Source organism: Solanum tuberosum, unplaced genomic scaffold (assembly GCF_000226075.1).
Source record: "Solanum tuberosum cultivar DM 1-3 516 R44 unplaced genomic scaffold, SolTub_3.0 scf00162, whole genome shotgun sequence".
Classification (NCBI taxonomy): Eukaryota; Viridiplantae; Streptophyta; class Magnoliopsida; order Solanales; family Solanaceae; genus Solanum; species Solanum tuberosum.
In genome coordinates this window covers 590,572-616,635 of record NW_006239088.1, presented here as the reverse complement: position 1 = coordinate 616,635, position 26,064 = coordinate 590,572, and the positions used below count along the sequence as shown (strand labels likewise).

At 35.3% G+C, this 26,064-nt stretch overlaps 1 protein-coding gene across 1 annotated transcript in view; it reads left to right on the top strand.

The window, feature by feature from the left end:
• Positions 1-26,064, top strand: part of LOC102595570 (myosin-15) — a 53,606-nt gene that overhangs the window by 5,904 nt on the left and 21,638 nt on the right. The window contains exons 5-19 of the mRNA XM_006353787.2: positions 114-172; positions 471-627; positions 851-1,000; positions 1,104-1,240; positions 2,073-2,219; positions 2,313-2,414; positions 11,549-11,606; positions 11,758-11,859; positions 16,422-16,459; positions 16,553-16,679; positions 16,780-16,953; positions 17,772-17,903; positions 18,754-18,863; positions 21,678-21,738; positions 21,860-22,037. Coding sequence (XP_006353849.1) covers positions 114-172; positions 471-627; positions 851-1,000; positions 1,104-1,240; positions 2,073-2,219; positions 2,313-2,414; positions 11,549-11,606; positions 11,758-11,859; positions 16,422-16,459; positions 16,553-16,679; positions 16,780-16,953; positions 17,772-17,903; positions 18,754-18,863; positions 21,678-21,738; positions 21,860-22,037 — 1,732 coding nt within the window. The remainder of the gene's footprint in view (positions 1-113; positions 173-470; positions 628-850; positions 1,001-1,103; positions 1,241-2,072; positions 2,220-2,312; positions 2,415-11,548; positions 11,607-11,757; positions 11,860-16,421; positions 16,460-16,552; positions 16,680-16,779; positions 16,954-17,771; positions 17,904-18,753; positions 18,864-21,677; positions 21,739-21,859; positions 22,038-26,064) is intronic.

The window sequence follows — 26,064 nt, the reverse complement described above, 5'->3', positions numbered from 1 at the left end:
TTTTTTTTTTTTTTTTTTTTGCAAGTTCCATTGATGATTGAATTTGGTTGATTATTTTACAGTTCAAAAAGTTTATGTTGCTAATTCTTAATCCTTTTTCATTTTTGGTCTAGTCTAACCCATTGCTGGAGGCCTTTGGCAATGCACGTACTATTAGGAATGACAATTCAAGGTGTGTTTTCAACTACTAATGGTGGTCTTGCTAACATGTATCGTTTGATGCAATCAGTGATGTTCATTATTTCAGCAGGGAAGGTGGTTTTGTAGTCTTTTTTAAGAGCATTGTTTTGTCCTTTATATGGAATCTCTGCTTGTCTTGTCTTTCACCTTCTTACAATGAAACTGGTTATTTCTAGTTTGTTGGAATCTTTGAACTCATACTTATTCAGTAAAGTGATATCGAACATGGGGAAATTGTTCTTGAGGTCTATTGAATTATGATTAATGCCTCTAATCCTTGTTTCTTGCAGTCGTTTTGGCAAGTTTGTTGAGATCCAATTTGATGCAAGTGGTAGAATATCTGGAGCTGCAATTCGGACTTATCTTCTGGAGAGATCTCGTGTTGTTCAGCTAACAGATCCAGAGAGGAATTATCACTGCTTTTATCAATTATGTGCATCTGGAATGGTATTTTCTACCCTCCGTGTGCTCAGTTATGATGTTTAATTCATGATATTCTTTATGTCCTAGGTGAAATGTGTGTTCTAATATTCTTTTCCTTGTGAGTGTATTAACTTCAATGTGGTGACATTGATGTGCACATTTAAATTGTTCTAAGTGGCCAATTTATGCGATTTGACCATCAGAGAAAGTTTAAGGTTATTTCATTTCTATGTTCTTACTTCTTCAGGATGCTGAGAAATACAAGCTGGGTCATCCTAGTGACTTTCACTACTTGAACCAGAGCAAAACCTATGAGCTAGATGGAGTTAGCAATGCTGAGGAGTACACCAAGACAAGGAGAGCTATGGATATTGTTGGAATTAGTCAGGAGGAACAGGTTCTGCAACTGTAGTTTGTTATCCTAATCAGTATTTCTGTATTTAGTAGCATTCCTATTCTACATCACTAATTACTACATTGCATCGTTCTTTTAATACCAGGAAGCAATATTTCGTACATTGGCAGCCATTCTACATCTAGGAAACATAGAATTCTCTCCGGGCAAAGAACATGATTCATCAGTTATAAAAGATGAAAAGTCTAGGTCTCATTTACAGATGGCTGCTAAGCTTTTTAAGTAAGTTTTTCTTCTCCTCCTCCTCTTCCTGGCAACACATTTAAGCTTTTTGTTTCTCTGATTTGCTGATGATTTTGCTGGTTGATGAATGATTATCACGTCCTTTATCATCTCTTTGATGATCTTTCTCCCTTGACAAATAATTATATATTGCCCGCTCTCTTAAGCTTCTTCGGCTCTTAGCGAACGATGCTTTTTTTATCTTAGAATAATGTTCATTACTCAATTTTGATTTGTACAGTTTGTATCGGTGAAATGGTTGCGGTACACTCAATATGTCTCTCTGTTTTATGTAGTTGGCAATTCGTTATAATCAATATGTCATCTTCAATAGTTATTGCAATAGCTTTTCATTTTTTTTTCTTGCTTTCTGTTCTGTATTGGCATTATTCCTGATTTTAAGACATCTTAGAAAAATATTTAGGAAAGGATAGCACTGTGTATGTTGTCTTATAGGATAGGACTAATTTATGGGTTTTTATTTTAACTTTTGCTTGATAAAAATTTAATATTTTAAAAAATGTAGCCTAGGGGACGTGAAGATTCAAACTCAGAACTCTCAAAAAGAGGGTAGGTAACTGGAGTTTTGTTGAACTGTAAGACTGGTCTCTCTTATTCACCATGCTTGGATTTAGTGGTATTTGTACCGCCTTGAGGGATTGCTGACTTCTGTTTATCTTTACCTTCTTTACATTTCTTGTCTTGGGACTTCAGTATTGATATTATTTGAAACCTTTCAAGCTCTGTCGTATTGCTTTATAAGGGTGTTAAGTTTCCTGTTTTACTTAACGTCTTGACAGTCCAACTGATCCCCAATTCCTCTTTCTTTAAGGTGTGACGTTCAACTGTTGGTGACCACACTTTGTACAAGATCAATTCAAACTTACGAAGGAATCATCATTAAGGCTCTTGATTGTGGTGCTGCTGTTGCAGGACGTGATACTTTAGCGAAAACTGTTTATGCCCAATTATTCGATTGGTAACCCAAAATCCTTTATGGCATCCAATAGTCAATGTTCTACTTATATAAGTTGATTATATAAGAGTATTGTACATCGCTTGCTTGTTTCAGGTTAGTTGAAAAAATCAACAGATCTGTTGGGCAAGATCCTGATTCCCTGATACAAATTGGAGTTTTGGATATATATGGATTTGAATGCTTTAAGCAGAACAGGTTAGTTACATGTTATTGTTTTTGCCTATTGTATTCTTTTGAAACATAATGTAATATAGCGAACATAACAGATTGCTGTGTTACTTAAAGGTGGAAATAAAGGTTATTGGGAGCCCTTCTAGAATCAGATTCGTAAATAGACACCCAGAAGCCGTGGATCAATTATTTCTCTCAAGCCTCACTTTTCAACATTGCATCCTCTTTACTGCTGTTATTGTGAAATTTGAGCCTTCTGTAGTTGTGCAATGTCAACTTAAGTTACTCATTGGGTAAAAGATAAGAGCTCAAGATTGTAGACATATGCTTCTTCACAGCTGGTAAAGGACATGCACATATTTTCGGGAAAAACATGTTATGAAATATATGGAAGGCAATCCATTGTTGAGCTTGGTCGATGTTTAGCACCTAAGAGAAGTGATTTGTATTTTAGATGTGAGATCACAAGCCTTTATTGGAATGCTATAAATGCTTTACTGGAGGCTTAATTGAATTTTGATAAGTACACGAGCTTCCTGACAATGATTGAAATTGTTCTACAAATAATGTTTTAGAATAGCATGATAGTTGGCTATGAAAAATCTTTAATTAATCTGGTATTACATCAACAGTTTTCAGCGTAAATTGGAGATGAGAGGTTGAGAAGTTATTGGATGTTCATAAATGGCAAAGTCTTGAAGTTATTTTGGAAATATCTAATCACTTTAGCCTCTGAGTATTGTCTTCCTGTTTGGTCCACAATATAGTGGCTTGTTTGTTGAGTTGGTTCTTTCCACAAGCTATGAGTTTGAAACCAATTAGCCTATCATGTGCAGTCAATATGTGTTTAAAGTTGGAGAATTTTTGCATTTCGCGTCAAAACCCATATGGGTTATGTCTTTTGCTTCATTTTAGGCTCTATGGACTAAATGTTTGAGTGACCCAAAAAAAAGAGAGAAGAAAAAACAGTTTCTGGCGTCTTTACTAACATATAAGATTGTCGTGAAAATTCAGTGCTTTTTGATTATTTATCACACTTGTAGAATCCACAAAAATCATGGTGGTAAAGGGCTAAAGGCCTCCAATTTTTGAAGAAGAAAGGAACCCAAAGAGAATTTTGGCTAAATGGAGTTACAAATTATAGAAGCTAGGAAACTTAAGAATAAGGAAATCAGAAATTGGAGCCATGAGGGTTGAAGTTTTGATTTACTATTTGTGCTCTCTTTCACCAAGGATGAGCTGCATCCTTATGGTTTGAGGATCAACTCCGTACCCTCTTTCAGATAGTTAGCGCTTTGCACGAGATGAGAAAGTGTTGATAGATTTGGATAAGAAGGCAAATATCACATTCCAACCTCAATAAGGTGGATAAGGTGCAAGAACCTAAAAAGCAGACTAAGATAAGTTATTCAACTAGGTAATGCGTTGAAAAGCCGTCTTGAGAACAAGAAAGCAGACATGCACACAAACAGACTTGCAAGATTAAGATAAGGCTTGACTTTATTAGTCCTATCCCTACGACCCTTATTCTTCTAAGGGGATAGACAAGCCTTCTTTCAAAGTCTTTCATTTTCTTAGAAATGCCAATGCGGGTAAACTTTTTTCCAACTCCTTACTTAATGCCGCAATGGAGTCCCAGGACTTCGATACGCTTAGAAATTAGGTAGAAGAATAAGGTTTGTAGCATTAGAATTTCACACTTTGACATGTCCCTTTACAAAATGAAGTGATGAACAAGATGGGTGGTTATGGTTGTCTTAGACAAGATGAGCTTTATTCATTAATGTTTAGGATCATTTCCTGGGGACAAATTTGTAAAAACCTGTTTGGAATTCCATTGTTTAAGCTAATCTTTTTATTTGACTAAACATAATGGAGTGTCACCCAAATTCTTTCTTTTTTGGCCCGATAAAGAGGAAATGCCAGTTCATTGCATTAAAGATGAAATAATAAGAAACCGGAGACAAAAATCACTAGGTGATTCTTCCTATCTAGCCTATCATTGGTGGACAAAGTTACCTGGTACCTGTTGTTGGTGGTAGGTGGTAGGGATCACGTAGAATTAGTGAGGCGCACGAAAGCTAGCCCGAACACCACAGTCATAAAAAAAGATGAAATAAAAAGAAATACACAAATGAATATTTACTGTTTTGAACTTGTATTTGGCGTAAAATAATAAAGCGCTAAATTTTGATTTGCAGATATTTCTCGAAAAGAAAAAGTACACAGTTGTAATAAATGGTCTTTGCATCTAAATATGAAATAAAAAGAAAAATAAGTTGAATCTCCATTATTTCGGGTAAAACCCTTTTAGATGGCTAAAAACATGTGGTGTAGCCAAGTTTCTTTTCTATAGATTTGGCTAGATAAAGAAAAATACACAATTAGAATAAATATGCATTGTATCTAAAGAAGAAACAAAACAAATACACACTTGGAATTCCATTAGTTAGGAAACTTTTTATTTGACTAAAGATAATAGAGTTTCAGTTAATTCTTTTTAAATAAATTTAGCCTGTAAAAGAAGAAACACACAATTAGAACAAATATCCACTGCACATTAAATGAAAAAATAAAAAAAAAACTAATTGAGGGAAAATATGCTTGGTGTATTAAGAAGTGAAGAAACATACAATTGTAACAATAAATAGTTCCAAGTTCCAACTAAATTATTGTATATGACTGACAATTAACGATTCTCTCCAGTAGAGTAAAGTTCTCTTTAGACTTTTGAGGGACACGAAAACTTCCAAGCGTTTGATTGGAAAGCAACCATTTTTGTTCCTCTTCATTGCAAAACTGACGAAACTATGTCTCCTAAAATCTCTCGGCCCAATTAAGAGAATATCACCCTATGTCCTTGCTAGCACTTGGGTGTCAAATTAATTTGTCCATTCACCAAAAGCTTCAGGTTAGCTATTCTATCTCTAGCTCAAACTATTATATGGAGATTGAAAACTCCAAATCCCTATTAATGATCCTTTTTCCTAACCTTAATTTCTTTTGTCAAGCAAGTCAGATTACATACAAGTTCTTTATGTTTGCAACCATTTAAAAACAATCTTTACAAAAGAACCTTAATACACAAGGATCAACCCTTCCTGAGAAGATTTTAGTGTAAAGAATCTATTATCGTCATTCCTACTCTAAATTCCATACGCCTAGTTATGAGTTTAGCTACTCATATCTAGCTGTAAATAATAACTATTATAATTTAAACTACTAAAGAATATTAATGTAAAAGAAAGTAAACAACACCTTTGATTAATGCAACTCTTGCCAGAGTATCATGTTCATTCCACAACAATCTATAAAGACACTATAATTAAATCCTAAAAACTGAAGAATAATGAATCTTCTATGCTATGAGTAATCCCTAACTTCTACTAACAATATCTAATTCTTAGGATTAATTTCTAACCCTTAAAACATTGTCTTAATGACATATATATAACAATAAGGTCGAAATCCTAACCTCGATTGAACTTTGCTTTGACTTGGTCAACTTTAGTTAGGTTAACAGAGTGGTTGCGGTGTGGATCCCATCGTGTGGCTCACGCGGTTGCAATGCGGGGTCTATCTCAAACTCTTGCCTCCTTCGTGCATTGCAAAATCATCGCAAGAAAATCAAGTCTTTGAATCTTCGCTTTGAACAGGTGCGGGTGAGGCCCAATGCGCGGTAGGCCGCCTCGCCCCACTAACTCCTCTGTTGCAGTCCAATTGGCTGCAATTTAGTCCGAGACACTTTGCTTTGCACTCCAATCCATCTTTTGGGTCTTTCTTGCTGTTTTTGGCCTAAAATCATTCTAATTATATGTGAGAAATATAGAAAAAGAATATTATTGAATTGTTGTCTCTACATTATTATAGAGAGACCCCTATTTATAAACGCTACAATAGACACCTTTTCCAACTAGGACACTACAATACAATCCTTTTCTAAGTAGGACACTATATACTAATCCTATTCCTATTCTAAGTAGAATTGTATATACCTATTACTATTCTAACACTCCCCCTCAAGCTAGTGCATACAAATCATATGTATCTAGCTTGTTACAAATGTAATTAATATGATGACCGATGAGGAGTTTGGTGAGATATCTGCAAGTTGATCACTCTACTTCACAAAATTGATAGTCAATATCAATGTGCTTAGTCTTCTCATGAAATCCTGAATTTGATGTATAATGTTAGTCAATCTCAATGAACTTGGTCTTCTCATGAAATACTGAATTTGATGCATAGTGTTGATAAAACAAGGAGTGATAAAATTACAGTGTTGAACTTCCCAAATCAAGCTTGCAAAGACTATTTCAGACCATGGAGTGACTTACGTAATCGACATACAAGGCTACTAAACTCCTCCTGAGTAACAAAATTAGGTGGTTGCTCCATATAGATTTCTTCACAATGCAGTGGTTGTCGGAAGTGCTCAAAATCTAAACATGCTCATATGCCGAAGTATTAAATTTGATGGTGGGAAGTGGTCACAATTTGAAAAATAAAATTATACGGGTAGGGTTGGAATGATGGCACGATCTAACTGAGAAAGAGAGTTATACGGGTAAGATTAGAATGATGGCACAACCCTACGCAAATCAGATTTGAGGAGTCACGAGAAAAACGAATGGAACTATGCAAATCAAATATGAGGAGTCACTGAAACGACACAGTGCTATGCAGCTCAGTTATGAGAAAGTAGTTCGGAAAAATCCCACGGTACTCGGATATGAAATAAAGTAGCCCATGGTACTATGCAAATTAAATATGAAGGAGTAGTTCGAAAAGATGCACGGTGCTATGCAAATCAGATATGAAATAAAGTAGTCACCAGAAGGATGGCATGGTGCTATACAAATTAAATATGAAAAAGTAATCACCGGAAGGATGGCATTGTGCTACACATATAAGATATAAGAAAGTAGTCACCAGAATGATGCACGGTGCCACAACAATTAAATATGAAAAAGTAGTCACTGGAAGGATGGCACGGTGCTACACATATAAGATATGAGAAAGTAGTTACCAGAATGATGGCACGATGCTACACAAATCAGATATGAGAAGTAGTCACCCGAATGATGGCACGGTGCTACAAAATTAATTGTGAAAAAGTAGTCACCGGAAAGATGGCACGGTGCTACACAAATTAAATATAAAAGAGTAGTTACCGAAAAGATGGCGCGGTGCTACACAAATTAGATATAAGAAAGTAGTCACTGAAAAGATGGCATGGTGCTACACAAATATCGACGTATATGGGGTTGACACAAAACAACCCTAGAAAGTCACCAAAAATTGACGCATGGTGACCTGTTTGATTGAGTTTTCTTCCCCTGAATATGGGGTTCATACATTGGAGATAAATGAGTGATTTTTTCTGAACTTAGGAGAAATTCCGTCAGAAGCATCGCCCTGCAGAAGATAGCCTATCTGTCACCAAAAGTTGACAATAGTTACTACGGTGTTTTAAAAATCTATCTTTCTTCCATCTGGAGAGAGTTCATGAAAACCAGGCCATGAGTCCAACTAGATTTGTTAGACTAGGCAAATGTGAATAGCTTCCCAGATTTTCGATTTTCTTCCATTGTACAAAAACCAACCTAGCAGCAAGCAATCGACAGTCTTGTGCATTGTCTATTGAATGTGACCACTACAACAATAAAGAAATAAATAAATTAAGAAGGGTGCTGGGAATTGTTTGGCCATTGTTTTTGAGTTTGTGACATGTGTGAGAAATATAGGAAAAGAATATTATTGAATTGTTGTGGTTTACATTATTACATTGAGACCCTATTTATAGAATCTAGAATACAATCCTTTACCAAGTAGGATACTATTTAGTATTCCTATTTCTATTTCTATTTCTATTCCTATTCCTATTCTAATAGGATTGTCTAAACCTATTCCTATTCTAATAAGATTGTATAAACCTATTCATATTCTAACACTCCCCCTCAAGATAGTGCATACAATTCATGTACCTAGCTTGTTACAAATGTAATTAATACGAGGATCGATGAGGGGCATGGTGAGATATCTGCAAGTTGATCACTCGACTTCACAAAATTGACAATCAATCTCAATGTGCTTGGTCTTCTCATGAAATACTGAATTTGATGCATAATGCCGATAAAACACGGAGTGCTAAAATTATAGTGTTGGAACATCCCAAACCAAGCTTGCAAAGACTGTTTCAAACCATAGAGTGACTTACGTAATCAACATACATGGCTACTAAACTCCCCCTGAGCAACAAAGTGCTCAAAATCTGGTATAAAGTATATGGATCATATTGGAATCAATAGTGAGTCGATATTAAACAAGAAAGTTACCGAAAAAATTGGTCGGAACATGCTCATACGTTGGAGTATTAGATTTGATGGTTGAAAGTGATCACAATCTAACAAATAATATTATATGGGTAGGGTCGAAATGATGTCACGACCCAACTAGAAAATAGAAATTATATAGGAAAGGTCGGATTGATGGCACGACCCTATTGAAAAAGAGAAATAATATAGGTGGGATTAGAATGATGACACAATCCTACTAAAAAAGAGAAATTATACAGGTAGGGTTGGAATGATGGCACAACCCTATGCAAATTAGATTTGAGGAGTAATCGGAAAGACGAATGGAACTATGCAAATCAAATCTGAGGAGTCAGTGAAAAGACACATGATGCTATGCTACTCAGTTATGAGAAAGTAGTTTGGAAAAATCCACAGTACTACACAAATTAAATATGAAAAGTAGTTCGGAGAGATGCACTGTGCTACGCAAATCAGATATGCAAAAAAAGATAGTCACCGGAAGGATGGCACGGTGCTACATAAACCAGATATGAAAAATTAAAAGTAGTCACCGAAGGATGGCACGGTGTTACACAAATTAAATATGAAAAAGATAGTCACAGGAAGGATGGCACGGTGCTACACAAATTAAATATGAAAAAGTAGTCACCGGAAAGATGGCACGGTGCTACATAAATTAGATAAAAGAAAGTAGTCACCGGAATGATGACACGGTGCTACACAAATTAGATATGAGAAAGTAGTCACATGAAAGATACATGATGACCCAACTTTTGCTAACATAATCATTGGCCAGACGAGCAACATATATGAGTAATAGCCACCCGCCGGTAGCGGAAGCTCTTTGATTTTCTACCAAAATCGCAGAGGCTTTGATACCATGTGAGAAATATAGGAAAAGAATATTATTGAATTGTTGTTGTTTGCATTATTACATTGAGACCCTATTTATAGAACCTAGAATACAATCCTTTACCAAGTAGGATACTATTTAATATTCCTATTTCTATTTCTATTTCTATTCCTATTCCTATTCTAATAGGATTGTATAAACCTATTCATATTCTAACAACATGCTTGACATGAATCACTTGATACAGTTGAAAAAGACCATACCACCCTAAAACCTTGGTGCATCATTTGCGAGAATTTAAGGTGCCCCAGTTCCATCTATCCTTTTGCAAGAGGTTTCTAGCTGGAGCAGTGTGGATTTCCCAGGGGAGCTTACTGGTTCTATCTTCACTTGACTAGGTTCTAGTTGTTAAACATATGGGCTTAGGTAATAGTGTGTAGCGTTAGGAATGTCAATGTTTTCCAGACATGTGCTTCATTTGCCTTGTTATTGGGTACTTGGTGAATATTTGGGACATTCTAAAATCAAATTACTTTTTGTGCACCATGTGTGAATGGAGTCTTTTCTGATCTCCTGCATGGGGCAAGGCCATATCTCTTGTAGTGAATTTAATCCTTACTAGTCTCAAAGGACATCGAAAAATCTATGCTTTCGTTTTTGCAACTTTCGATCATTTAGGGGTCGTTTGGTGGGATATATTAGGAAAAATAACACTCCCTCCGTCCCATTTCATGTGACACCCTTTCCTTTTTAGTCCGTCCCAAAAAGAATGTCATGCCACTACAATTAGAAATAATTGAACTTTAAAATTCCCTTTTATCCTTGATGAAATGATTTACAACCACACAAGTATCTAAGGATTGTTTTAGACCACAAGTTTCAAATGTCTTCCTTTTTTTTTGCTTAAACACCGTGCCTAGTCAAACAGTGCCACATAAAATGATACGAAGGGAGTACATGCATTAGTCATGGTACTATTTAATTCTTTATTTGATAGGATTTTCAGCCTATGTATAACTAATACATGTATTACTTATACACCCTATAACTGAATAGGGTGTATAACTAATACATACCAAACCATGATATGAGCAATACAAGGGTTATTAATACAAGGATAAGCATGGGGTTAAAGACAAACGTATCCTTGATACACCAAACCAAACAATGGATAAGAAATAATCCCAGCATTACTAATCCCAACATTACTAATACACCTCATTCAATACTATTCTTACACACTCTACCGAACGTCCCCTAGTTTCAGTAGATCGTCCTCTACCTTCTCATTAGTAGAGCCTTCTTTCTTATGGAAGAAGAATGTTTGGGCTATGCTTCACAGCAGTTGTTCCAATTTTCAGACTCTTTTCACTGTTGTGAGATTTTTTTTGTTTTGACAAAGAATGTTATTTGATTAAGAATGGGAAAATCTCCCGTATATAAGCAGTATGCGAAGACGTAGAGATTCACAGCATAATATGATTCTCTACAAATGACACTCAATCACCCAATCTTTGCTGTTGTGAGATTACCAAGCAGAAATACCAATTTTGTTTTGAACACTGTCATCAAATATGATATGAACACTCTGTTCACATCGTGACCCTGATTTTCTGTATGAACATTGAAACCAGTGTATCCAGTAAAAAGTCAGGTTGACTTCATACACTTGGATTTGGTGATGATATTCAGTTATCCTGAGGCTATTCTGCTGCAAGTTTCTATTCACGTCATCTTACCAACTCAATTAGCAGTAATATTCAGTCTTTTATGTTACCAAATGCATCTCGTGGGCAATTCATGTTTGTGTTTTAAACTCAATGTTTTAGATTCCTGTGATTTGTTATAACTTTTGATTGGGATATCTGGGATGCTTCTCATAGCTTTACTTTTGAGAAGGATCTTGGTCTCCAAACATTGCGATAACTGGAAATTGGTACCTGAACATTCCAATAACTGATTTATCTGCACTATGCAATGTACAGCTTTGAGCAATTCTGCATCAATTTTGCAAATGAAAAGCTTCAGCAACATTTTAATGAGGTAAGTTGTACTGGTCTAGGATGAATTATCCTTCTAATAAAAGAACTGGAGATCTTATGATTCTTAGTACAAGCTTGCTATTCTGCCTTGTTGATTTCAGTTTTTCTTCTTTCACCCTTTACTTATTTATATCTATCCTGTTAAATCTTAGCATGTATTCAAGATGGAGCAAGAAGAATATCAGAAAGAGGCGATCAATTGGAGTTACATTGAATTTATAGACAACCAAGATGTTTTGGATCTAATAGAAAAGGTTCCACACTTTTCTCCTCATGATCTGTTTTACAGAAAATTTCCTGCATGCAATTTTTTACTTCTATAGTAGACTCTACTATCAATTTGGTGATGTGACAAATGGAACAACGTATGCAACTCTATCAGAATGTTTTGGTATACAAGTAGATTAATCTTGTCATGTGGTTGAGAACTTCAAATTGATTTGCGTAATCTTAAGTTGCAACCTACTGCAAGGACAATGAGTTTTTGTGTAAAGTTGTCAGCTGACACTGTACGTTAAACGTTTTATACCACATATTCATGTAAGAAAGCATGCAAACTTGGATGTGCTAAATTTCTTTGGTTTTGTTATGAATTTGCATTACTCGATTATCACAGTGTATACGTCTTATCACTCACGGGAAATTTTAAGCTAAATAAGATTTTGTTGAAGAGATACAACCATGATACTTTGTGTTTGTATCTCCCACAATATGTCATTTGCCACTTGGTGTGGTACTTAGTTTGGATGGTGAACTTCAAAACTAACTGTTCATTAATTGGGATTTTCTTGTAGTTTCTTGTCCTACAAGTTTTGTTATTACCGATTGTTCTTGTGCTTTGGTTATTGAATTATTTGGCTATTGTTACTGGTTCTTATTTTCTGAATGCTATGTAATGCTTTCCCTATTATTTACTATGTCCTCTTTACTTTTGTACTTTTCTTTTTCAAACTGCTTTGATATGCCTTACTTGAGCCGAGGGTCTTTTGGAAATAACATGTTACCTGGCTACCTTCATGAGGTAAGGGTAATGTTTGTGTACACTTTACCCTGCCCAGACCATACCTATGGAATTACACTTGATATGTTGTTGCTTGCTAGTATCACATGTATTTATTAACTTGAAGGTTCACTATGTTCAAATTCTAACAGATGTATGGGAATAATTTACTTCTGAACATGCGTCTTTTCCTGATGTACAAGCATAATTTACCAGGAGCTGACTTTATATATCGCAAAATACGAACAATTGCATCCCAATGACTATCACAAGGGGAAGTCATTAACTGACTTACAACACTCGAAGGAAAAGAGATCAGGTATAGTCACTGTGAGATAATTCAACTTTCCAACAAGCCGTCTATACCTTTTAGGATTACTGAGTGGTTGCCCCTGTCCAGGAGGGAGTTTAACATTCGGATCCATAAGAGTGTCAATGGGTCTACATCCCATCATTCCTGTCTCCTCAAGAATATCTAAGGCACACTTGCGTTGAGAAATAACAATACCTGATCTAGATTGAGCAACCTCAATGCCTAGAAAATACTTCAATCTGCCAAGGTCTTTATTCTTGAAATGCTTAAAGAGATGTTGCTTCAAATTAGTGATACCATCTTGATCATTGCCCGTGATAGCAATATCATCAACGTAAACAACCAAATAAATACATCGATTCGGTACAAAATGTCGATAAAACACAGAGTGATCAGCTGCTCTACGAGTCATGCTAAACTGCTGAATGAACTTCCCATACTAGGCTCGAGGAGTCTGTTCTAGACCATAGAGTGGCCTACACAATCAACATATAAGGCTACTAGACTCTCCCCGAGCAACAAAACCATATAGACTTCTTCCTCAAGATCATCATGAAGAAAAACATTCTTAATGTCCAACTGATGAAGAGGCCAATGACGAATGTCAACCATAGATAGAAAAAGACTGACAAATGCTATTTTAGCCATGGGAGCAAAAATGTCACTATAATCTGGCCCAAATATCTTAGTATACCCTTTGCAACAAGGCGAGCCTTAAGTCGATCAACCTAAATCACTTTTGACTGCATAAACCCAACGACAACCAACAGTAGATTTACCTGCAGGAAGGGAGACAAACTCCCAAGTACCACTCGTATGCAAAATAGACATCGTATCAACCATGGTCTGCCTCCATCTAGGATGAGAAAGTGCTTCACCTGTAGTCTTAGGAATGGAAATAAAGGACAAAGATGATACAATGGCATAATGGGGATTGGGGTACTGACGATGATAACTAAAGAAAGTACAATATGGGTTAGCATTTCGAATGGATCATATACCTTTTTTGAAGTGCAAGCGATTGGCTAAGAGGAGGAGAGTCTGCGGTAGGAGAAGGGTTTGGTGCATGACATAAATCATCTTGGACTAGTACGGGACGCGGACGATGATGATAAGTTAGGAGTGGTGGCACTACAACAAGAGATGGAAAAGTAACCGTTGATTCCTCAAAAGTCGATACAAGTAAAACCCGAGGTATGGGTAAGACTTCAGATACATCAGGATGATCAGAAGATGCATAGTAAGGTTGAGAGTCAAAGAATGTGACATTGGTGACATAAGGTATCAATGAAGATCATGTGAAAAACAATAATACCTTTTTTTGAACTCGAGAGTAACCAAGAAAGACACATTTGAGGGAACGAGGGGCTAGTTTATCTTTTCCTGGGGATAAGTTATGAACAAAGCATGTAGTCTTAAAGACACGAGGGGGGATAGAGTAGAGATGTGACTGATGAAATAGTATGGAATGTGGAACTTGATTCATAATAGAAGACAAGGGCATTCTATTTATTAACTAACAAGATGTAAGGATTGCATCTCCCCAAAATCGCAGCGGAACATGGGATTCAAGGAGAAGAGTATAAGCAGTCTCAATGAGATGCCTGTTCGTCCTTTCTGCTATACTGTTCTGTTGAAGGGTGTATGGACAAGTAGTCTGGTGAATAATGCCTTGGTGAGTCAAACTCCTGAAATTAGGAGGACAAGTATTCTAAGGCATTATCACTATGAAAAGTACAAATATAAATGCCAAAATAATTTTGTTTTTCAACAAAGAAACATTTGAATATTGATTAATAACTCAGAACGATCTTTCATTAAGAAAACCCAAGTGCATCTTGAATAATCATCAATGGAACTAACAAAATAATAAAATCCTAAGGTTGAACTGACTCTACTAGGACCCCAAAAATTAGAATGAACTAATGAAAAAATAGACTCTGAACGACCCTCAATACTACGTGAAAATGTAGCACGAGTGTGTTTCCCTAGTTGACACGACTCACAATCTAATGTGGATATACTAGACAAACTAGGCACCATCTTTTGGAGTTTGGATAGATTCGGATGTCCCAAACGTTTGTGAATTAGATCTGGGGAATCTGTAACAGAGCATGCTTTGAAGGAATTTGAAGATGTATCCTTTTCCAATTAGGACACTATATTATACTCCTTTTTCAAGTAAGATTCTATATATTATTCCTATTCATATTCCTATTCTAAGTAGGATTGCATATACTTTTCTTGTTCTTATTCATATTCTAACACTAGTAAAAAGAACACCTCTCAACTACCTACTAACCTTCTATCTTGTATACAACCTCCATACTCCTCCTATCTAAGGTCATGTCAATGGTAAGTTGCAGATGCACCATATCCATGTATGAGCATAATTTACTTCTAAAAATGTGTCTTCTACCGCAATGCAACTTTCTTGACTATTGTGAGAAACAAATGAGAGATTATTATTGAATTGTGTTGACTACATTATTACACTAAACCCTTTTTATAAACACTACATTATAATCCTTTTCCATGTAGGAGACTATACAATCCTATTCCTATTCTACCACTCCCCATCAACCTGCTGCATCTTGATAAATGTAACTAATACGAGGGTCAGTGAGGGACTTGGTGAAAATATCTGCAAGCTGATTACTTAACTTTACAAATTTCGTAACAATATCTCATGAGAGTATCTTTTCTCTAACGAAGTGATAATCAATTTTGATGTACTTAGTCCTCTCCTGAAATATCGGATTTGATGCAATATGAAGGGACACTCGATTATCACACACAAGTTCCACCTGATTGATTTCTCCAAATTTTAATTCCTTGAGCAACTGTTTGATCCAAACTAGCTCACAAGTCGCTACGAGTCGATGTTCTGCTTCTGCACTAGATTGAACAACCACATTTTGTTTTTTTACTCTTTCAAGTAACTAAATTACCTTCTTCTAAAACACAATATGTAGATGTAGAGCATGATTGATATCGGAAATGTGAATTGAATCACCATTAGAAGATTTTCTGGTTTATTTCATTTTGATTTGTCTTTTATCCAGCGTTATTAAAAGCCGTCACTCAGTCACTTGAAGTGATGAAAGAATGCAAAGCGAGCTTCATGGTTGAAACCATGTGCTGTAGAGAAGTGTGCGCTTTAAATTATGATGTTCTAAGTGATCTCAATGTGAGCAGTTGGTTCATTGAATCACAACTATGAGAAGTTAGATTACTAATGACATTATTTTATATTGAATGCTGAAATTATTTTTAATTGCAATTTGATTATTATATTACTATATTCACGTGTTTGGTAGTTTCTGATTTTCTGTAAATTGTGTGCTTCACTCACACATTGAGCTTCAAGTCGCAGGAACCTAGTTGTGTTTTGTGCTTTTCGCGGTTTGCTTTTTTGCGCAATTCACTTTAAGAACTGCTCTATCTACACTGTGAAGCTGGACTTTTTCGTTTGACCTACTCAATGTTGAATTGTTTTGCAGAAGCCTATTGGGGTTATTGCTCTTCTGGATGAAGCTTGGTATAGAATATGTCTATGCAATTTCTGAAGTTTATTCTCTTTTAGAAATCATGGGTGTAACATCTCCTTATCTTGATGTATTCACCATTGCAGCATGTTTCCAAAGTCTACACATGAAACTTTCACAAATAAGTTGTTCCAGAATTTTCCGGGGCATCCACGATTAGAGAAGGCAAAATTTTATGAAACAGATTTTACCATCTCACATTATGCTGGCAAGGCATGTCAAACTAAGAGACATTTGTAACCTCAGTTTATGTTCATGAAGAGAATGATTGCTATTGTTAGTTGTTACTCATGTTTAAGTGCTTTTTTTGTAGGTCACATACAAGACAGAAACATTTTTGGATAAAAATCGTGATTATGTTGTGGTAGAACACCGTAATCTGTTATCTTCTTCGAAGTGTCCTTTTATTGCTGATCTTTTTCCTTCCCTTGGAGAAGAATCTTCTAGGTCATCATACAAGTTCTCTTCAGTAGCTTCTCGGTTTAAGGTATGAAGCTTATTCTAATGTGCGATTGTTTTCTTGCACATCAATTAACATCACAAGCTAAGAGTTTACAAGTTTTCTTGTCATCATTTGGCGGAACTCACACAAATCGATTGCTTGCATTGATGCAGGGCGTTTGGACATCTTTTTAGCTTAAATGTGTCATAATTTCTCCCCAATATGGTTGATACACTCTGGTGTTAAGTATCACCTCTTTATTTAAAAATTAAAGAGTAAAACGATAGTGATAGGTCGAATGGTGTTTCTTTAAATTTCTGGCCAGTCAAATCTTTCAGAGAGTGGATTTTGTAGCCTTTAGGATTAAGAGTGCTGAAACAAATGGAGCATGTGTTGCTAAAGTAGAGGGTAATATGAATATTGTGTTGATTCGTAGTAAATTGATAGAGTGTATGTAAGTGTACATGGGTGGGGGCATACATCTTGTATATTCTGTATTGTTGTATACATCTATAGAAAGTGATATTTGTTTCAGCTTTATAGATGAGAGCACATGCATTTACTTGTAAAGTGTCATTGGCATACTCTGGTTTGTAAAAAGCTTTAGGGTTTGAACTTTATCTTCCACAATTCTTTCAATCTTGGCCTTGCGATGTACATTTTTTCTGAATTTCTGGTGCATTGGTTTGTAATCATCTTCTGCTTAAAGTCACAACTAAATGATTATGTGTGAAGGCTGGTTCTAGGTTGTGCATAAGTACCACCTTGAGCAGCTGTTGTTGCAAAAGGTTAGATTAGATATATATATATGTATATAATGTATTTGTTAGATTATGTTTTCCCTCACTTCTTCTTCTCTGTAGCAACAACTTCAAGCTCTGATGGAGACACTCAGCACAACAGAACCACACTATATTCGTTGTGTGAAGCCAAACTCTCTGAATCGGCCTCAAAAATTTGAGAATGTCAGCATCCTGCACCAACTGCGTTGCGGGGTCAGTTGATTTAGAATTTGTTTATTGCCATATGTCAAATATTTTGGCTCTTCAGAGTTCAGTCATCTTACTGATAAGATATGATTTTTGATTTTTCAAGGAGGTTGCTTTATGCTATTTAATCTTGGTTTCTTGCATATGTTATTATATAGTGGAATGTGTGGCAGCACAACTGACCTTGTTTCATGCTTGCTTCTTTGTTTACTTCACATGCTTAATTTTCTTTCATTGTTCTTCATGATTTGCCTATTATTCTCTGATTCTATTTTGGAATGATATTGGATAGGTGGATTGTTTTCTCTATCATTTACCGGCCTGTTTTCTTTTTAGTAGGGCTTCTGGTTTTAATATCTGCTTGCAATTTTTCCCGCGTGGTTATCTTTTCTCATTTAACTCATTTCAATTCTTGAACTGTTGGTTAGTAGTGCAGTTTGCTTTTATTTTCTCTTTCGATACTATCCTTTCCTTGGCACTTTAAATTAGTCTCCTCAGCTTCTTTACTTTCCTTGTTTCGAAATGAGAAGCCACGTTCCTTCAAAGAAAAAGCTTCAATGCATATGTATGTTTGTTATGCTTCTTGTTACACATTTCATTCACTTTGACCAGAGTGTGATAGAGTGAATTAGGGTCTCTTTATCGTATTGGTTTCTTTAATCGGTTTTGTTTCTTTCTTCCATTGGGTCGCGCAGTGATGTGTCGAACTTCTGTGGAACTGACTTTATATATTGCTTTCTTCTGCAGCCTTCATTCCCCAAAGTCCATTTCTTAACCATTTGAAAATAAAAAGGCCGTGCATGTGCCTTCTATTGAATGCAATGTTCTCATTTATCGGTAATTTGATACATTGCAGGGTGTTCTTGAGGCTGTGCGCATAAGTTTGGCGGGTTATCCCACACGCAGAACTTACCATGAATTTATTGATCGATTTGGACTGATTGTTTTAGACATGTTGGATGGAAGGTGGGATTGCTTTAGTCATTATTATAACTTCTTTTGGTGAAATTATTTGACCCCCTCTTTTGTTTTGTATTTTTCTGTTTTCTTGCATTGGATTTGTAATGGGATGCTTGGAAACATCAACTATGACCAACAAGCATCTACATGCATATTAATTCATTGGTTAGTTTAGCAGAGCTACCAACTTAATTTTTTTTGCTAGTTGGTTTGGTTCTGTGACAATATTAAAATTCAGATAAATATGGCAGTTGTTCATCCTAGTGTGATTTGCGATGTCTGGCTTATGTAAGGAGGAACTTTTGTGTGGCTTGTTCTTTTTGCTTGGCATAGTTATCAAAGTTATTGCAGTTAACCTGAAAGAGGGATATGGTATCCAGTTGAATCTCCATTCAGCTGAAAGTTCAGATTCAAATGGGAGCCTGTTTATCCAAAGTAGGATTTCTTATGTCTGAGAAGGATATCATTTTGCAGCTTGCCCTTTTTGGTAGGCATAGTTATCATACACATTGCAATTAACCTGGCAAAGGGGCGTGACTTAGGGTCAATTATTTTGACTATTGGAGGAAATAATTAACTATATGAGGGGAAAAAGCAAAAGGTGGAAAAACAAGAAACGTAAGTACAAAATATTACTTTATCTAGAAGTTGAACACCATCAAACATAGAAAATGTATGAAAAGTTTAGGATAGAAGTTTCATGTGTTGAATCTTTTGAAAAGACCTGAAAGTGCTTAGTATAAAATTTTTCTTACATTGCTGATTTACAAGCAGTACAGTAGACATTTAATATAGCTTTTACATTGGTAATGTTGCTGTTATGGATCATATGAAATATGAGAGGGAAGATGAACCTTTATGAGTTTGGTTTATCTTGCGTATTGCTGTGTCCCAACCAAAAATGAAGAAAAAACATACTTGCTCAGGTACAAAGTGGAAGTAGGTAGCTGATAATGCTCGGATCAATATGTCAGTGGTTCACTCAGCTTTTGTGTAAAGCTTGTTTTAACATATGTAGGTATTGAGCGTATCTAGGTATAGGCCTTTATGTTACTGGCTCAATCCCCTACTCTACAGAACACTAGCTGCTTCTGTTATGAACTTGTGTTTGTTCCACAATCCTTGTGCAGTGAAACAATTGAAATCTTTCTGCTTTCCAGGTTAACCACTTTGACTGGCTTGGACCAATTTTTTATGATTAGTACTCCCTTTGTCTAAACTTGTCATTTTTTTATATCCTAAAATATGTGATACCATTTCAGTTATAATGTTATTCTTTACGAGTTTCATATGTTTCTGGAAGATTCAAATTCATTTAAGAAGTAAAATAAACTTTTGATGTAACGTTTTACCTATTAAGCTACCTTCTCAAGTTATGTTAAACAAAAAAATTAAATTGTCAGTTTCCCTTCAATGAGTGACTGATAAAAGGATCTCTTTATATAACCTTTGCTGTTTATTTTCTCTACCACAACTTATATAAAATTAATAGCTAAAACTCTAAGCTGAGTTAAACACTACTGAGATGGATGAACTAATTTGTTATAGACTAAGAACCCATATATGCATTAATAGAAACTTAATCAAACAATGACTTCCCACAAAGTGTTACCAATCATCTATACACCTTAGAATTTCATGTGTGCTCGTAAACCGAGCAACAAATATATATTGAAATTTGGTTTTGTGTTTGGGCAATCTTCTAACATTGGCTTGGCACCCACTTTAATATTTGTCACTTACTAAGGGCATTTTACTGCTGAACTGGACAGTGTTATGGTCTGCCTTAGTTCGTCAAGATTGAAGCATGCAATAGTTGGTGTTTTGGTATTTTAGTTATCTGGTTTTCTATTCGAAAATAAAGGGTGTTGTCACCTTCAATGTAGGACAGAAAGGACCCTGTTTGGATTCTTTTAAAGGCTGGTATGAAGCATGAAAGTAGATTTGATTAATACTCCTTCTGTCCCTAATTACTTGTCCATTTTGAAAAATCAAGAAAGGACAAATTATTTTTACCTATTATACCCTCAATTAATTTTTTTGATGACAAGGGAAACCCGCAGCCGCTACCCTTTTGGGTGCGCACAGGGTAACATATACCCTCAATTAATTACTATGAAAAAGGTAGAACTTCTTGAAAATCTTAAGTTTTTAATTCACCATTTCATAATAAATAGGGGTAAAAATGGTAAACTCTCTATGTCAATTATTGTTTTCTTAATAGGTGTGCCAATTCAAAAGTGGACAAGTAATTAGGGAGAGAGGGAGTAGTAACTAGGTCAACATAAAATTTCTTAAGAATAATGTGGGATGATGAGATTAAGCTTATTAACATCTATTGGTGCAGCATATGGCTACTCAACTTTGTTCAGCTGTTGTATGTCCATACATGATCAATATATAGCTGATTTTGCAATCTGCAGTATATCAATATCTTGAAATTTTCCTTTTTGGTAATGAGATATGGCTGTCGTCCTTTGGGTTTATATTGTGAAGTACCCTTTTCCATAATCAGTTCTTTCTGGCAGATGTTTTGGTGTGATAGCCTCTATTTTCAAAGATCTACAGGTGGCATTATATATTTGTCCTAATCAATGCCGTTAAAAGAAGGAAATATTTGATTGTTGTTATTATGCTGGACTAAGTTGTTTTTTAAAGTAAATCTAAAGTTAAAGATGCACAAGAATGTCAGCTAAATGTCTTAGTAACATTATCCTTCATTATAAACAACAATATTGTTTTGGTCCCCTCCGGCACTGTATGCCAATTTTGAATCTTATTACACTTTATTTGATCTTTAACTTTTTTTCTGTGGTCCAGTAATGATGAAAAAACCATCACAGAGAAAATACTGCAGAAACTCAAGCTTGGGAATTATCAGGTTGCTGTAATAAGCTTTAGCACAAACTTTCAAAATTTGATGCTCTAGCAGTTGCAAATTTAAGTTTGTTATTTTCGGCTGTGAGTTTTTTGAAGTAATGTCATGGTTTTCATTTCTGCAGTTGGGTAAAACAAAAGTATTCCTTCGGGCTGGCCAGATTGGTATTTTAGACTCACGAAGAGCTGAGATTTTGGACTTATCTGCCAAGCAAATACAAAGTCGGCTACGGACATTTCTTGCGCGCAGGGACTTCATCTCAAATCGAATGGCTGCAATTCATCTACAGTCTTGCTGCAGAGGTCCGTTCTCTCAGTATAAAGTCTTACCACATAATTATACTTTGTCCAGAATAGTGCATAGCTGTCTGATTTCCATAATAGTAATTTGCGTGCCTACTACTGCTGCAATAGTTTGCTTTGCTTGTGTGCTTCTGCACCTATCTGTAGATCAGAAAGGAATGATGTTACTCTCTACCTATTCCTAGTTTGAACTTGCTATTTTTCATTGAACGAGATAACATCTCTTTTATACGAAGACCTTATGCGAAGGTGTTTGACTAGGCACAGAGTTAAAGAAATAAATGAAGACTTTTGAAATTGATTGTCTTGAATAAACCATAAATATTTGTGTGGCTAACTGGCATCTCATTTAGGGTAAAATATGTATTTTAAAGTTAAATTGTTAATATACAGAAGTTTCAATTCTTTCTGGGACTGACTAAAACGGAAAGAGCGTCACATAAATTGGGACGGAGGAAGTATATTGTTAATTTCTAGTCTAGTAAAGTTGTGGTTTTGGTCTTCCCTTATCCACTTCTTCTTGGTTCTTTTTTTCCGGGGAGCAAAAGTCTGTTTAGAGGTAATCTTTGATGTATTTTTGGTTCTATATTACGAGTCTTGATATTCATCTAGTTTGACATGTACCTCAGGCTTTGCCACCTCTTAGGATTCTCATAACTTTTTGGTTTAACTCTTTTTTGTTAACAGGATCATTAAATAAAAAACTGCGGTGTATACTGTGAACATTTTGCTTGATGCTAGTATATCTGGAATTCTAGAAGGAGGAAATTCAAATCTCTGTTTTGTTCTCGCAGAAATTTAATTTGGTTGCAAGACCTTTTCTTGCTCTCTTGATTTCCTACATTTGTTATTCGAACTGTTTTTTGGCAAAACCATGCAAAAAAATGCAAATGTAATTGGAATAAGCAAACAAGAGTAATCTTCCTAGGTGATATAATTAGCCTGCAGAGGTCCTTTCTCTCAGTATAATATCTCTCAGACAGATTTCTGGATTAGCATATCTTGCATTTCCCAATATTCTACAGTTTGTTAAGTTGGAAACTGATGGTGTCCTTGTTAGAATAGTAATAGGTATATACAATCCTACTTAGAATAGGAATAGTAATAGTAATAGGAATAGTATGTAGTGTCCTACTTAGAAAAGGATTGTATTGCAGTGTCCTAGTTGGAAAAGGTGTCTATTGTAGTGTCTAGAAATAGTCTCTCTGTAGACAACAACAATTCAATAATATTGTTTTCCTATATTTCTCACATGGTATCAGAGCATCTACGATCTTGGTAAACAATCAAATTGCTTCTGCTGCCGGCGGGCGACTATTACCCATATATATCGCCCGTCCGGCCAATGAATATGTTAGTAAAAGTTGGGTCACCGTGTATCTTTCCGGTGACTATTTTTTCATATATAATTTGTGTAGCATCGTGCGATCTTTCCGGTGACTACTTTTTCATATTTGGTTTGTGTAGCACCGTGCCATCTTTCCGGTGACTATTTTTTCATATTTAATTTGTGTAGAACCGTGCCATCCTTCTGGTGACTACCTTTTTTGCATATCTTATTTGTGTAGCACCGTGCATATCTCCGGACTACTTTTCATATTTAATTTGCGTAGTATCGTTGATTTTTCTGTACTACTTTCTCATATCTGAGTTGCATAGCACGGTGTGTCTTTTTGGTGACGACTCAGTGTTAAATTTGACAAGATTCAAAGATGAATTAATGTGAAGATTTGGTAGTTAGGAAGATAATTCTTCATTGATACAAAAGTCAAGATAACATCTTTTGTAGGTGAAATTTAGGTGAACCATAAAATGGTTTCACAAGGTAAATCTTGACATTTTGACACATTGTGATGTCATGGATGACATCAATAGGAAGAATTCACTCCTATAAATAGGTAGTTCCTAATTCATTTGTAACACACCTCTCACTTGCCTTCTCATCTTCAAAGGCATTTGATTTCTTTCTCTCTTGTAGTATTTCACTTGTACTCTTTTGGAGTGAAATAAATATTGGTTGGTTGTGTCCGAGGAGTAGGCAAAAGAAACAAAAGTTTGCCGAACCTCGTTAATTCCTGGTGTTCTTTTTATTGTTGTCTCATCTACTATTTATTAGCTACCTTTAGATATAGCAGTTGTGATTTCATTACTCTCTATATATTCGGCTTCTGCAACACTCAGATTTGATTTGCGTAGTTCCATTCGTCTTTCCGGTGACTCCTCAAATCTGATTTGCGTAGGTTTGTGCCATCATTCCGACCCTACCCATATAATTTCTCTTTTTCAGTTGGGTCACGCCATCATTCCGACCCTACCCATATAATTTTATTTCTTAGATTGTGGCCACTTTCAACTATCAATTCTAATACTCCTGCGTATGAGCATGTTTCAGCCAGTTTTTTTGGTGACTTTCTTGTTTAATATCGACTCGTCTATTGATTCCAACATGATCCATATACTTTATACTAGATTTTGAGCACTTTCGGCGACCGTTGCATTGTGAAGAAGTCTATATGGAGCAACCACCTAATTTTGTTGCTCGAGGGGGGGGGGGAGTTTAGTAGCCTTGTATGTCGATTGTGTTAGTCACTCTATGGTTTGAAACAGTCTGTGCAAGCTTGGTTTGGGAAGTTTAACACTGTAATTTATCACTCTGTGTTTTATCGGCATTATGCATCAAATCCAGTATTTCATGAGAAGACTAAGCACATTGAGATTAACTGTCAATTTTGTGAAGTCGAGTGATCAACACACAAATATCTTACCAAGCTCCTCATCGATTCTCATATTAATTACATTTGTAACAAGCTAGGTACATATGATTTGTACGCACTAGCTTGAGGGGGAGCGTTAGAATAGTAATAGGTATATACCATCCTACTTAGAATAGGAATAGTATGTAGTGTCCTACTTAGAAATTGATTGTATTGTAGTGTCCTAGTTGGTAAAGGTGTCTATTGGCTAGAAATAGGGCCTCTCTGTAATAATGTAGACAACAACAATTCAATAATATTGTTTTCCTATATTTCTCTTATGATCATACTGTTAAGTGAAGCAACATGCAGCTAAAGGGCTGAGTCGTTTTCTAGTCAACCTGATTTGTTTTCCCGCTTTCCCTTTGAAGTGAAATTCAGTCGTATTGTAGCTTGAGTAGGGGCATCATTTACTAGTCACAACCTGATTTGTTTCTCCACGCTTGTTCAGTGTCCTGTTTAAGGAGAACACATGCAACAATTAGTATCATATTTCTTCCTGGATAAAGATGAAGTGATGTGCTCTGATATTGTTAATTGAAGCAGCTTTATTAAAAAACAGAAAAGGGTCAAAAATGCCCTTAAACTATGTGAAATTGAACAAAAATGCTCTTAGTTAATAGTTTGGTCTAAAAATCCCCTTCTTGTCAATTGTTTGGTCCAAAAATGCCCCTATTGTTACTTAAGGGGTTAAAAATGCCCTTTTTCCAAATAAATATTTTGTTTTCTTTTTAGACACATTCTTTTTTCTTGTGAAGATTTTTTAATTAGAATATGTTTATCCCACTTCAATTCGAAAAAGATTAAGAAATAAAAATATTTTCTATTTTATTAGGAATTTTTTTATCGTTATCTAAATGAAAATTAATGATGGGGTTATTATGATATATATATATATATATATATCTGACCTATATTATCAGTTAAAAAGTTACATGGAGTGATTCTATTTTAATTGTTAAAATGAGATTAAGAATAAAAAAAGATTATTTTCTACTTATTTATTAATTAAAGTGATTTTCAAAGAAAAGAAACGAGAATATGTTTTTTTTTAAAATAATATTTTTATTAGGAATAAAATATGTTTTAAACGAAAAAATATACTAATATCTTTATCAGGAAAATAATTTTTTTTGACCCATTAAGTAACAATAAAGGCATTTTTGGACCAAACTATTAACTGGGGTATTATTGTTCAATTTCACATAGTTTAAGGGCAGTTTTGACCCTTTACCGTTTAAAAACAAAATAGATTGTCATGATTTTTCTTCAGA